This window comes from Lissotriton helveticus, chromosome 12 (assembly GCF_964261635.1).
Source record: "Lissotriton helveticus chromosome 12, aLisHel1.1, whole genome shotgun sequence".
Classification (NCBI taxonomy): Eukaryota; Metazoa; Chordata; class Amphibia; order Caudata; family Salamandridae; genus Lissotriton; species Lissotriton helveticus.
The window spans coordinates 846,718,662-846,733,586 of NC_136073.1; the positions used below are offsets into that span (position 1 = coordinate 846,718,662).

The window sequence follows — 14,925 nt, forward strand, 5'->3', positions numbered from 1 at the left end:
TCCACTTTCCTTTATTCTTATCCCCCACCCCAGAGCTACTGTTGATAAACTGTGCAAGAGACACGCTCCTTTTATTTTTTATTAAATGAACGAGGACTTAAAGGCCCATAGTGGCAAGGCGAGGCAACTCCGACCAGAGAGAACGCCACTTCCGGGGCAGTTCCCTGCTGACCCTCAGGTACCCAGAAGCCTCCGGGAGATAAAGACACAACTGACGCCATCCCCCAAATAGCAAGTGGCCAATCACAGACCCCGCTCTCACTCGGGAGCCAATCAGTGACACCTGAATTGTGCACCTGGCTCCATCCCTGGAGCTCACAACCTGTCTCCTCCTCGCTCCCGCCAAGATCTCAAGAAGGCCTTGGATTGGCCATGAGATTGTCACGTGACGGCGATAGGCGCGGCTTCTAGTTATCGGCGAGCCGCTGATTTGTCCAAAGGTGGCCACTTGAGCAAAAGCCTCACCTGCACTGTTGATTTAAAAATGCGCAGAGGAGGCCTGTGCTTCTCTCTTTTCTTTCTGGTAAGTTGTTTGTACGGTCAATGTTGTGGGCGTTCGTGTCGATTATTTAGGATTTAGAAGTTGTATTTCTGTCATAAGTACTACTGATCTGTTTTGTGCTTTTTAGCAAAATTATCGAGTTTATTATTTAGTAAACCTTCTCGGGTGATTTTCGTGTCTGCAATATATCTGTTTTGTAATTCAGGGCTTCCATGTTCATTTCCTATCGAAGGACCGCGCGGAAGAAGGCTGGAGGTGAGGGCTTTCTGAAGTGGGAGCGAGCGTTGTGGTACATGTATTTTATATATTTCGAACATTAATCAATTTCTTAATTCTTTGTTGGGTAACTTCCAATAATCGATTTTGAGTATATTTAATATCGGGTAGTGTTTGCTCTTGAGAGACTGTCATAATTGATATGAAATCCTAGAATATTTTTTGTTTCTATCTTGTTTTGAGTAAACGCAAACTTGTTCTCTACAACACGTTTAAACTGATGTTTAGTTTTTATGCATTTCAAACCTGATCTTCTTAAGGTTAAATGCTTGAATCTTTTTAAGTTTTTGTATCGTGGTATTTATTGTAAACGTTTATTTTAAATGTTGCTACATGCATTTCTCCACGCTCTCCAAAAAACTGTATTTATTTTGGTATAGTTATGACTTTTCAAGGGAACTTTTTTGTGGTGTTTTTATTAATACACCAATGTTTTCTCGGAGTTGTAGTTCAAGTTAATGAACTGGAATAATTCCCATGAAAAAAACCTGCAATCTGGTAGGGAAGCGCTGGTCTTGGAAAACAGGAGTTTTCTAAACACTTTAGCAAGGTATAGGGTGACCAGGCGTCCCAGTTTTGCCAGGACGGTCCCCGTTTTTAACCAGCTGTCCCAGCAAATTTCAAGAAATTTAGCTCAAGTCCCGGTTTTTAGAGAGGGTCGACTGAAAACGGTGGAAGCTGTTTTTTATGTTGTACAAAGCAGGGAAAGTTAGCAGTTGTTTCAAGAAAGCAATTTAATTAACAGGCAAGCTACTGGGTTTAAAAATTACATTTTATGTATGTTCTTACTGCCTGTTTTATCATTTTCTGCTGAGGAGCGCTCTCATCGCTTGAAGTAAAATGGTAGTCCCTCTTCTATTTTTGTGAAATGTCCCGGTTTTTGGCTTTAGAATTCTGGTCACCCTAGCAAGGTAAGCACTTTAGTTGGTTAAATTAGTTCCAATTTACAGTTTCAATGTTGTTATGTTGACTCTCGAAAGGAGAAAAGTGATTCTCCGGGGTAATCAGAAATGCAGATAAACTGAAAGGTTGCTTTCTTGCAGTTTGCAATGCATGTTGGTACTGGTGCTAAAGGTAAACGAGAGAACGTGCTTATAAGATTGGGGGTATCTTGTGCTGTTTTTTTTTTTTTTTTTTTTTTTTTGTGGGGTGTTATTTATTTTTTTTTGGTTCCTCGGGTGATTCTTGAAGTCTGAGTCTGGCTCGAAGGAAAACGATACCAATGTTAGTTTCTTAAGATGCAGCTCAAGAGAAGAGTGGATGGCTTCTGCAACGCTATTTATCAAAGGAGACAGAATTACTTCGAACACTGGGAGTTTAGTTGGAGGATGTGTTTCCGATTGTGGGAGGCACCTAAAGGGTGAGGCACACATGAATTTACAGTGGTTGTGCTTCTCTACATAAAGTGCGTAAATCAACAGCTGCCGAAAACTGTCTCCTGTGTGCAGATACAGGCAACATCAGTGCGATTCCTTACTTCAGGTATGTTTTAGGCGCTGGTACTAGGAAATATTCCTTGTTTCGGGTTATGTTCCTGCTTTGGGTACATTTTTCTCTGAGAGGGTGGTTTTGGGCTTCAGTGGAAGTTTTCATTAAGATGGAGTGTCTTGGAATATCTTTTTGTTTTTATGCAGGCTTGTAGCTGGTTCTGTCTCCTGCAACTTTTCAGAACTTCTCATATCGGTGAGTACATATGACTTTTGTGGGACTGGTATTTTGCCCGCTAGACTTTGTGTTCTGCTTGAAAGTGGTCTTCAGTGTGGTGGGCTAAGAGCAGCTGTGGTTTTGACCATGTGATGGGCCAGTTGCATGTTTTCGGACTTAACCAGAAGTGAAATTCCGCTCTATTTGCTTGTGCACTTTCTTTCCCCAAATTGATTGGTCTGCTTTGAAGGGCTGCTGTTTTGGCTTGAGTTTTCGTTAACTTTGTTCTTCTCTAATTTTAGGTTGTTCCAGAGATGCAATGAACGAGTTGGTACATCTTGGTATAGTTTGCATTTGCAATTTCAAGCCTTTTCGTTTCTTTGGCTGCTAGTCCTGGCCATGGCCCACTTAGCTGGTTCTCTAGTGGGTTTTGCCTGTGGACATGACTCCACAAGCGATAATCTTCTCAGCAGCTACTGAATAATCGGCTAACTTTCCTCTTTACGATCAGATTCTGTAGGCTTCCCTGTGGCTTGTGTGGACTATCCACAAAACGAGTGTCCCATAACTTTAATTTCTCCTAATTAAATGATTCAGCAAAACCCGGTGACTGTTACAGATAATATTTCTCCAGTCTTGGGAACTGAATTCTCAGGGTTTAAGCCAGATGTGTTGAGTTGCTCTACTTGGGGTTGTCCTTGCAGAGCATTTTCTGGAAAGCATGAGGTGACCACATTAAAACGTAATGTACTCAAGAGTAATCTGGCACTGATGCATGTGGTCAAAACTTGCTGTGAAACTCTGCTTCTGTTACAGGCCACAAATACAGATCGGGAGGACACATGCAGAGTACGTTTACTACAGCAACTGAGCGCACCCACGGAGGCGGGAGAGTTGGCAGCCTTCAAACTGAAACTTTTCCTTGACACTAGTGCACTTTCACACAGTAGTGTGAGGTATGATAAACTAAAACTCTCCAGAAAAGGTGTTTCTGCCATCATCTCCTCTGTACTTGAGTGCCCTCAGTCGCGTAACATGGGCTCAGCTGCCTCTTCTAGTGTTTCCTTAAACCTTCTGCACCCCCCCCCCCCCCTTCATAGTTAAACCTGGCTATCTGCGGACTTACATAATGCTTTAAGGATGCTTAAGAGCCAAATCTTACCCTGCAATAGTAAACTTTTGTATTCCACAAACTACAAAGCTGTTTAGGCCAAAAAAACAGACCACTTTCTGTTCTATATTTCTCGAGGCTAGAAAATCCGATTCTTGAATGAGCAGATGAGGGAATGGAAATTCATTCTACATCCAGGTTTATGTATGAACTTGCCCACATACAGTGAAGGAAACCGTTCAACTTACCTTTCATCGTGCTCATACTTTCACCGGAGAATCCGATGCCAACAAACTACCACCCATGTGAGCAAACCTGCCCCATTCTATCACTTCGCACTGCCCCTAAGATGTGTTGCAGTTCATGGTATGGATTCTACCATCTTCGAATGCTTAAGCTGCTGTACGGCCTAACTCCACACTTTATAGCTTGATTTAACGTTGGTGATGGGCAGTGCCACGTGTTGAGCTGGTGGGTGGGACATAAGGATGGGAAACAGACTCTCCTATTTGGGAAGAACACCTCTTTTTGGAATCCTCCTTGGAGGCTCTGGATTCTCCCCCCGTTTCAGTACCCAAAACTAGGAATTTGGGTGCTCTTTTTGGTTCTGATCTATCATTCTCAGATTAATAAATTGACCTTGTTGTGATTCTTCTTGCTGAACTCTGAGATGTTCTACCTCTTTATTCCTTTTGATTTTCAGAAACCGGTTTCCATTGCATTGCTGGTATCCAGATTGGATTACTGCATTTCCCTTTATTTGGATATAAAACGACACACTCTGCAGAACGCAGTCGTTCGCCTTCTTAATAAAATACCCAAGTTCAAATCTGTTTCTTGTGCCTTATGGGAGATTCACTGGCTTCCATTTGAAAAGGGTGGCGCATAAAGCGCTTTGGAATCGGCTCTCTAAGCACCTTAAATGTCAATCCTTTTGACAAGCTTTCACCATCCTCTGAAATCCTAACTGTCCTCTCCCTTTAGTCTTTATTCCCTGTGTCTTCAGGTCAGCAAATTGGTAAATGTTGGCGCCAAGACGCCCAAGAGCGTTTGTGCGCTTTATAAATCAAATGTGGCTTCTATGTCCACATTAGTTGGAAATGGCAGTTGCCTGAGCTCCCTGTGAATGGCCATATATGAAGCTTAATAAAAACCAAAGGGGATGATGGACGGAGTGTTGATTATTGCAAGCCCTCAACCCCCAGTCAACTGATCTGGGTTTAATCCATCATTCTTTAGCTCACTCCGCCACCCCAGTTCAGACATGGCCGTATGCAAATCAGTTTGATCCTGTGCCTCATGGGAACATTCCAGTCCGAACTGCCAAGCCATGTCTTCCCTGGACTGGAAACTAGCATCCTGGGACCGGTTTTGGGCTCACAGCCCTAATCAGCCAGGCTATCTTGAATGTAGTGGCAAAGTGAGCAAGGAACCCACGTCTGGGCATACCCTGCCAACTTAGGGCAAACCAAGTGATACCAAAGAAGATGGACGGAGCGCTTTAACATTGAAAGCACTCACCCCCAGTCAACTGATATGGGTTTAATCCGAATTGTCCTTTTCCCTTTAGTCTTTATTCGCTGTGTCTTCAGGTCAGGAAATTGGTAAATGTTCGCGCCAAGACGCCCAAGAGCGTTTGCGCGCTTTATAAATCAAATGTGGCTTCTATGTCCACATTAGTTGGAAATTGCAGTTGCCTGAGCTCCCTGTGAATGACCATATATAAAGCTTAGACATGTCAAGTGAACTGCTTATATTTGCAGTGTTTATTAATGCTTGCAGTCTTGTTGCAACATGGTGACTGCAATACTTGCAAGTGCCAATTAAGGGTGTATGGTCCCCGTAGGAAGCTGACTTTTTATATACTTTACCAAAGTACAGTATCTTGTGCACAGTCCAGTGGATCCCCAAAGGCCTACAGAGGTAAAAGTAGATAATACCTTTACTCTATTTGTAACCGGGTGGGCGAGCAGTAAGCTTTATCAGAGGGTAGTGTTAAGCATTTATTGTACACACTCGGGCAAGAAATGATAGCCCACACTCAAACACTGAACTTGGACCAATTGTTTGTGTAAAAAAAAAAAGCTACTTTTGTGGGCATTTTATTTTAGAACCAAGCAGGACTTGGTACAGGTAAGTAAAGTGGTATTTTTCAAAATGCGTTGAACAATTTAAGCAAGCTGAAAGACTGTTACAAGTTTGTAAACTCGGAGTACAGTTAAAATTACTTTTGGATTACTTTGTAGGTTACTTTTTCGCCTTTTTATGATATGCCTGGTTATCACACTGGGATATTACCTAGATAAAAGGTAAGTAAAACAGTTTTGCAATAAAAGAGTTATGTTTGCATAGGAACACCCTCAACACTTTGATGTTTAGAGTAAAACAGTCAATGCAATCGTATGAAGGAAAACTGTCCTTAGGGTTGAGTTTCTGGAGATAGAACCAGGGTTTCCCCTGGGTCCAGGATGCACCCTCAGTGGCACTAGGGAAGCTCAGTGCAGAGTCCTGAGGCTCAGTGTTATCCAATGGCGTCTAGTGGGCCTCCGCTTGGTGGATGCTCATGGGCACGCCACTTGGATGTGGTAGCAAAGCTCCTATTTAGCTCGGGGCAAAGGGGAATCCAAGTTTGCACACAAGGTGGACCCACAGCGGCACAAGGTTGGCTGGGTGCTAATTTGGAGTTGGGTGCGCTGTTGGTTTTAATGCGGATTCTCCGATCAAAACAGACTGCAGGCTCGTCAGGGAGGCCTCCTGGAGGTGACCACTGATTGGAGAGGTAAGTAATGATGGATGTTGCCTGAACATTCTGTTGGGCCACCCAAGGCCGTGTGGCATCGGCTGCAGGGGTGTCTTTAGGTGTCCGGTTTCCTTACCAGGTCCGGTCCGAGGGGACCCTGCTGATAGGCTCCAGGTGACCGTGTGAGGCAGGTTAGGGGTCACTGGATCCCAGGTCGGGATCGCTAGGGAGACGACCTCTTGGTTTTGGGACCCTCAAACTCAGACTGTAGGCATTGGGTGCAGACTAGCGGATCCAGCTGGAACCATTGTCTGTTGGTGAACAAATATGCTGCTCACAGGAGACAGTCTTGGTAGGGAAGGTAGAACAGGTCCTTCAGGTTCTGTGTGGCAGCTGGACACCAGGATTTTGTTGGAGCAGGTCAAGTTCTGGGCAGGCCGGTAGGGCTAGGGCCAAGTCAGTTGGTGTTCTTTCAGCACAGCTCTTCAGTCCTTCTCTTCTTGTTTGTCTGAGGCGGCAAGGTTCAACATTGCCCCTAATTACTAAACTTAGGGGCGTTTCAGGTAGGTACAGGTTGAGACCCATGGGTACACCCCCTATTATGCCTCACTCTGGTTGGCTGGGTCCTCCATCTGAGTTGTGCCTCGCCTCCCCCACCTGGGGGGTGGAGTTGGCAAAGGTGGGCACACCTCTCCTTACTCACTTGGTTTTGCTGCTGATTCTCCTGCCCAAAGTGGGGTTCAGAGCCAGTGGGGGCCAGTTGCTGGAAGCAGCAACGGCCTGGAGAAGCTCACAAAGTCAGAAAGCCTTTGAAGTTTCCCCTTTGCGGACCCTACCCATCCTGCGGTTGGGGAATAGTCACCTCGTCCCAGGATGTGCATTGTTTCAGAACCCCGGGAGCAGCAGGCTCTCGACCCAGGGGTCCAGAAAAATGTCTGGGTTTGGCAGCTGGCAAGCAGCCACGACACTAGTGTAAGGTCGTTTTTTTTTTTTAGGGGGGGCATCTCTAAGATGCCCTTTGAGTTCTTTTGGCATTAGATCCCACACTGGCATCGGTGTGGGTTTAATGTGCTGAGAAGTTTGGTACTAAACTTCCCAGAATTCAGCAAAGCCATTATGGTGCAGTGGAGTTCATAATGACAACCTCCCAGACCATGTACTCTTTATGGCTTTACTGCACTTATGTCTAGAATGGACTTTGACACTGTAGGGGTACAGGGCCAATGCACCTTCGTGGACCCTACCCATCCTGGGGGAGGATATTGGCACCTCGTCCCAGGATGAGCGTTGTTTCATACCCCCAGAGCAGCAGGCTCTCAAAACAGGGGTCCAGAAACATGTCTGGGATTGGCAGCTGGCGAGCAGCCGCTCAGCCAGGATACTAGTGTTGGATTGTTTTTCAGGGGGCATCTCTAAGATGCCCGCTGTGTGCGATTGGCGATAAATCCCACACTGGCATCAGTATGGGTTTAATGTGCTGAGAAGTTTGGTACCAAACTTCCCGGAATTCAGTAGCCATTATGGTTCTGTGGTGTTCATAATGACCACCTCCCAGACCATGTACTCTTTATGGCTTTACCGCACTTATGTCTAAGAATGGACTTGGACACTGTAGGTGTACAGGGCTCATGCACCTGTACCCTCACCAGTGGCACAGTGCACTCTGCTAGAGGGATGTCTTGCCTATGCCATGGCAGTGGATTGTATGCATGGCACACGGGGATGTGTTCCCTGTCGACTTCACTTTTCTCTGCCCCAAAACACGAAACCTGCAATAGCAGTGTGTGGGTGTTATGGTAAAGGGCTTCTAAGGGTTGCACAATAAGTGCTGGAGCCCTTTGAGGCCTTCTCTGGTCACAAGGCCCTTGGTACTTATGGTCCCTTGTACTTGCATATGGCCAAAGGTGCCTATTTGGAGGAACAAAAGTACAGTTTTAGGGATAGAACCTAGGTCCTGGGTACCTGGAACCCAGGGCACACTTAGTCAATGCAAAGTGGGGCACTTTCCTCCAGTCCAGCATTCAAGCTGCTATTCTCCCATAAGGGATGGCGAGTGGAGACCTATTCTGCGTCCGTCTTTAGATGCAAAATATTTGGCTGTTGAGTACCACTAAGATGGGTATCTGTGATACCCACTGAGTCCTAACCGTCTTCACATTTTGCTGTTTTTACAGCAATTATCCAGCCTCTTGTGTCTCTTTCCTATCCTTTGTATCCCTGCTTTTTTCTACTTTCTTATTTCTTACTTTTATTCCTATTATGTGACGACTAAATTAAAAAAGAGAGGCTTATTTAAGCCTGACCTCAGCACTGCAGCCGGGGCCCCACGTGGGCCCCCGTTTTACAATTTGGGGTAACCCACTGGGTGAACCGGCTGCAGTGCTGAAGTCAACTGAGAGCTGACAGAGATCGGGCCCGGTCTGTCACCTCTCTCGAGATAGCCTGAATATTGGCACCCAAGGGCCGCACAGAACGCCTCTATTCGGGTATCTCGCAGTGAAATCTACTCCAATCATTGGAGGAGAACCTTCTGGCTGAGCAAGAGCTTCTACCTTTGACACTGGAAGGCCTTATTGCTGGTACTGTATGCCCAAATATTGAAGTCTTTCCTACCTGTAGATAGTGGCTTCTCTACTTGAGCTTTGTACTAATTTGTGCTTGTTATCCATTACAGATTTCCAGCAGCTTTTTTGTCTGTGCTGCAAAAGTTTCTGAAGCAGAGAGGGGAGAGTGGTGTGGAACAGTGGACCTTGCAGCAAACTAATAGGAACTGTTTTCAGGATTAAAACTGAGTCTACACCTCATGCCTTTGGTAAAAATATAAATTATAGATGCATTTGCTTCTATGAAATGTGAATGCATTCACCCTGCAAAATTGTATTCAGCAGTAATAGTATTTTATGACATTTTCTACAAACACAAATGGGTTTGTAGTGTGTGTATAGTAGCAGTGCAAGAGTAAAATGTGTGCTTGTGTCCTTCCATAGGCCTGAGGTTTAAGTTGAGCAGTGAGTGGTGTTGGGAAAGATGTGGGGGGAAGGTGTAGATTGGAGGCTGCAATATAGTACTGGCGGAAGTTTACAAATGTGTACTTGTGAGCGCCTCCTCAGATTGTAGTGCTTTTTAATCTTTGTTGCACTCACCTTAATATGGTGGATCTGGCACATGTACACTAATGGTTCCTGGTGCTTCCTTCAGCTAGTGTACGCAGGGGATATCTGCTGAGGTCTGTTTGCATTACTTTTTGCATACAAAATTCTTTGGATGCTCAGTGCTATTAAAACCCACGAGAAATATCCTCAATTGTGTAAATCTTTCTTTACATGGTAACTGACAACCCCTAATCCAGTCTTCTCTTGTCATTTATATTTCACCTTTTAGTTCTGCTTTCTTACCCCAATTATATTTTAATGACTTGATAAAAAATACTTCGAGCCTGACTTTGGCACTACAGCTGAGGCTCAACTTGGCCACCGTTTTTTATTGGGATACCCCAAGGGATGAACTGACTACTACTTGTGTCGACTGAGAAATGGATGTGATTGGTCCGATCTCTGAGTTCTGGCATAAGAGGACCCCAGAGTGCCTTTGAGAGACTGCAGAGTGAAATGTACTCCCTATAACCTGAAGTGACCCCCCTTGGAGTGGGGCAAGAGCTGGAGCCTTCAGGACTGAAGAGACTTTTGCTCTTGTTGGTACATTATCGATCACTCTTAGTGGATTTTTCTGTCAAGTTTTGTACCAATTCTAAATGCAAACTGAACGGAGTACATGGTTGTTTCAGATTCTAATGTGTTGCAATTTTACACCACAGCCTTGGAGCATCCTTCCGCAGCTGACCTGGTGTTGCTCAGTTGTCCACTCTGCTGTGTGAAGCCTGTTTTGCATCTGACTTTGCCTGCACTTTGGAAGGTAAGTTATGAACGCGTAACAGGTGTATGTAAGATGCACTGTAAAAAAGTATGTTGCACATGAAAATAAGTTTGCTGTAGTAGTTCGGATCACTGGCTGGTCTGAGGTGGTGGTAGAATGGCACTCAAGGATATTACTGAAAGGGCGGGAGGGGACTGGTGCTGGAAACCAGGGTTCGACCCTCAAGGTCTCGTCCACATCCTGTGATTCTGGGCATATCACTTAATCTCCCCGTGCCTGAATGTGTAATGTAAATACGGTGCTCATGTAAAGCGCTCCAATACCTTCGGGTCAAGTTCGCGCTATATAAAATATGCAAAAAAATAAATAGAAAGTGTATTGCGAGGTAAGAGTTTACTTGAGCCATGAGTACATTTGAGAAATACCAGATGTGCTGCGCCAGGTCTGTGACCAGATCCTACTGTTTTGCAGTAGGGTGTGGAAGGTACATCTTTGCTTGCAAAGGGTGGGCCAGCAATAAGTATCAAGGAGTGATGATTTCTTATGGGGTGTATGTATGCATGGGTTAATCTCAATTTTAAAACTGGCTCACAAGGCAGTGACCTGTGCATACTTGTTTTTTTCTACTACTCCCCTTTAATATACTGGTGTGCTTGTTGGGGCCTTCTTACCCTTGTAGGTTGTAGTAGGAATCTTACCTGTTTGGATTACAGCAGAGTGGAGGGGGGGGGTTAAATCTGTAAAGAATGTTAGTCTTGGTTTATTGTGGATGCTTCAACATCTCTGGTGGCCGTAGCTGTCCTCACTCATGTTCTTCCTCTTGTTTTCTTGTAGGTGACTGTCCTCCCACAGGAAGCTTCTTGGAGGAAATCTTTGGTGGCCAGACCTGGTCTCATTTCACAGCTTCACATTATTGTAAAATAAAGGGTTTAAACAGAACTATTGTCTGTACTAATTTTGAGAATGGGTAAGAGTGCTCAAGGTTTCCTCAGGAGCTCTCATGTGGGATGAGGGGGTGGTCTAGATGTTTGTAATTGCATTGCGCCTACAGGACCATGGTGTTCTGCTCTGAACACTTCCTTGTTCACTGGCTGCACCTGCCATAGCAAGGCTACCATGGCCGCATCCTTGGCAGCACTTGGGAACATTACTCTAAGGCTGCTAGGCAGTGGTTTTCTCCCCTGATGCGGAAAGCCGGGGGCATCTCCTTCTCTCTTTGACTTTGAAAGCGGAAAATATATGACAGTGTGAGTGAAGTTTATTCCTGTATGCATGGTGATTTACTATTAGCTTACAGACGTAATTTACGTTTTGCTTTTAAAAATTGTAAATATTTTAAACAGTCAAATTTTTAAAAATCGGAAATTGACCTCCTTGCCTCCTTGTTCTGACGAGATTACTTCGTCATAGGGGTCCCGACCTTGCTCTTTCTCCCACGGCGCAGCGGAGCACAGCGCTCTCGCCGGCCGGGAAAACGCCGACCCGCCATCTTGGGGGGAGGCAGCGTAGCGCTCCAGCTCCTGGACGCCTCCCACCCTCCTCCCACCCACATTGTGACATGGATAAAAGGAATGGGCCATCCCGCCCGTGCGGCGGGCGCGCCGATGGCGCGCCGAAGGCGCGCCTAAGGCAAGCCCGTCTGCGCCCGTCCGCGCCCAGCGCCTGTCCCCCTGCTTCTCGCGCCCCATTAATCTCCTGGTCCTCAGATCAACTTTTATATTTACGTCAAGGCGTCTGCTACCCAGCTACGTGTTGTAACCCTCAAAGCCTGGTAACTACCTCATACTCTTGCCCATGCTGTAACGTTACTATTCCAGCCTTCATCAAACCGCTCCCCCAGTCTAGGTATGTTGCTCACCACCCGCCCTCGGTTACCTTACACGCAGCCTTAATCAACTGCAGATCTCTTCCAGCCCACGCTTCTGATATTTGGTTGTCGTTAGACACCCACAAGTGGGACCTATTATTTCTCACAGAAACCTGGATTAAGGACTCATCCAAGCCAGACATTCACCTGGCCATTCCCCCTGGCTACCGATTTTTAGGTATTAATCGAGAGAGCTCTAAAATTGGTGGGGGCATTGCGGTAATTGCGAAATCCCACTTTATACTTAGCAGTAAAAGAATTGCTAATACAGGTCTCATAGAAGCCATGCATCTTACGATTAAGGATTCCGCTTGCACCATCTTTGCTGGTATTTTGGTATACAATCCTCCGTCTGCCTCTGCAGCTTCTCTTAAGGCCTTGACGCACTTAATTGCGGATTTCTCACTTAAACACTCCCACTTTACAGTGTTGGGAGATTTTAATCTCCATATTGATAATCCTTCCTGTGTTCAAGCATCCTTATTTCTGGAAACCCTACAGGGACTTACCCTGTCCCAATTAGTCAAAGGCCCCACCCACAAAGCAGGTCACACACTTGATCTCATTTTCACAAACCATCCTGGTATTTCTACCCTTCCTACCGTCCCCCTTACTTGGTCAGATCATTTTCTTCTTCCCTTTGTGATCACCACTCCATCCCTTCCACCTCCCTCTTCCCTCAACAGAGACAGCGGTCGCAAATGGACCAATGTCACCTGTGAGTCCATTGACTCCGGTTTTCAGTTTCATTTTAATCAGGCGGAAGATCTTGATAAGGAAACGGTCAGATATAATGCCGCCCTTACCTCCGCTCTGGATGCCATTGCCCCTCTTGCCCCTCTGGCATCCTCCAGATCTCGCCCCTCTGCTCCTTGGTTTTCCCCCATGTTGAGGGAAGAAAAGAGTAAGTGCAAGCAGATGGAACGCAAATGGCGCCAGGACTACGACCCATTGGCCAAATTAGCCTATAAATCGGCCCTAAATAAATTTCAAAAACTTAAACGCTCTGCTATGAGAGCTTATTTTTCTAATCTCATCCATCGGGCGCAGAATTCCTCAAACTCTCTTCACTATTGTGAAAGATTTCTTGAACCCTCCTGCCTTGAAAACCCAATGCGTCCCCACTCAAGACCTGTGCAATGGACTTTCTGACTTCTTTCAGGATAAAATTGTCAAACTTTCTTCTTCCTTTGACTCTGTTTCTCCCAACTCACCATTTGTTGTTCTACAGCCCTCTCATTGCTTTTTTAACTCTTTCTGTGAACTTACTCACGATTCTGCTTTGTCGCTACTCCATAAAGTCAAGTCTGGCTCGCCTTTAGACCCAGTCCCTGCTAAGGTAATGGGCAATCTTGCCCCTGTTTTAATTAATCCTCTCCTCTCCATCTGGAATTCCTCTTTGACCCAAGGCCAATTTCCCTCAGTTTGGAAACATGCTAGGCTACTTCTGTAGGAGAGTAGGGTCTGCAATCCTATGATCACCCAGATTTTTGCTTTTTGCTGCACTGGTTTACGACTTTCCCTGGCTGTGGGCCTGCTAATCAGACCCACAGCCTAGCTGTTCTCTCTATCCAAATTGTACTCAGGTACTGAATTGGCCCTGGGCCCTCTCCAAGTCCCTGTACCCAGGGCTGAGGTGCACCCAGAAGTCTCCCAGGGGCTGAAGCATGTATTATGCCACCCCTGGATTGGTTAACTAAAACTGACACAACTGGCTGCACGACAGCTGGGGCAAGGTGGTGTACTCACCCTTTGCTTTAGATATAGTATACCTATATCTAACCCTAAAATGGACACACAGATCTCCTATCAGTCACTCCTATGGCAGGCCTTAACAATCCTGAAGGCAGAGTGCTTGGAATCGTGTGAGATAGTGCTCTGGCATGAGCTGAGCCTGTCTGCGGCTTTCGGGATCTATCCCTTAGCCGTTTCCATGATATCGCATACCATATACTCTTAAGTGCATTATAATCCTCGCGGTTATGTGCCAACTCTGGTATCGCTTTATCAAAACATGTCGAGTAAGGTGTCATACGAATTGGAATACTATCCCCTCGCCAATTCTGGCGACGGGGTTAGCATTCCACCCTTCTAGAGGGACACGACATGTATGTAACCCCTAACCCCGGTTAAAGTCAGACAGAGCCTTAGCATCCACAAAATGGATGCTGCCACCGAGACACAAGTCTGCCCTCCTGCTGCTGGGAGTCCTCCCAGAGCAGGAGATAAGGACAAAGGGTTTCCTGCCAGGGGCGGTGCCAGCACCGTCCCAGACAGGGTTTTGTGTATTGTAGGTAGGCAGGGCTTTAGAGGAAGGTGACTGCACGTGGCACCCCGGTGCTCACTGTGCATAGGCTGGCTGGAACCAGTTCCAGGGTCACTCCAGACCCTGTGCTGGGGAAAAGCCCGCCAAGGAAGTGGGTGTAACCACCCCCCTCCTAGTCCCACCCATAGGGCAGGACTTAGTCGCGTGCCAGCCCCTTTTTACAGGATAAAGGTAGAGACTGGCCCCCTTCCAAATCAGATCATCTTTGAATCCTGAAACTACTTTCTGCGAAAGGAACTCAAGACTTCTTCCTAAGATTTCTCCCTTGTGACTAAGGAGTAGTCACCCTGCATCCGCAGGCACCATCTAAGAACACTGCGGTCTGCTGCAAGTCCTTCCTCCGGAATCCGACTGCCCAGCTCGACGAGAACCGGCTTCCCTGGCACCTCTGACCTCTACCCACCTCTACAGCCCAGCTGAGAACCGTGGGTGCGACGAGACCTCAAGGGACCGGCCATCTGCAAGACTGCACGACTTCTTTCCAGCAAGCCCGCCGAGTGAATTCCTGGTGAGTGCTTTGGGGTCCGAGAAGCCCCGACTCTGAGCAGCTCCGAAGTGCAGCCCCCCAGCATCTCCACGATCTGCG

At 46.3% G+C, this 14,925-nt stretch overlaps 1 protein-coding gene and 1 long non-coding RNA gene across 2 annotated transcripts in view; both read left to right on the forward strand.

The window, feature by feature from the left end:
- The first annotated feature begins 469 nt into the window (after positions 1-469).
- The window catches only part of LOC144799704 (unconventional myosin-Vb-like), a 186,949-nt gene continuing 172,493 nt past the window's right edge, over positions 470-14,925 (forward strand). Inside the window, exon 1 of the mRNA XM_078671204.1 lies at positions 470-523. Coding sequence (XP_078527330.1) covers positions 485-523 — 39 coding nt within the window. The 5' untranslated portion in view covers positions 470-484. The remainder of the gene's footprint in view (positions 524-14,925) is intronic.
- LOC144799706 (uncharacterized) lies at positions 9,561-11,085 on the forward strand. Its single transcript, XR_013603859.1, has 3 exons — positions 9,561-9,968; positions 10,088-10,185; positions 10,981-11,085. It is a non-coding gene; the product is annotated as an uncharacterized LOC144799706 (long non-coding RNA).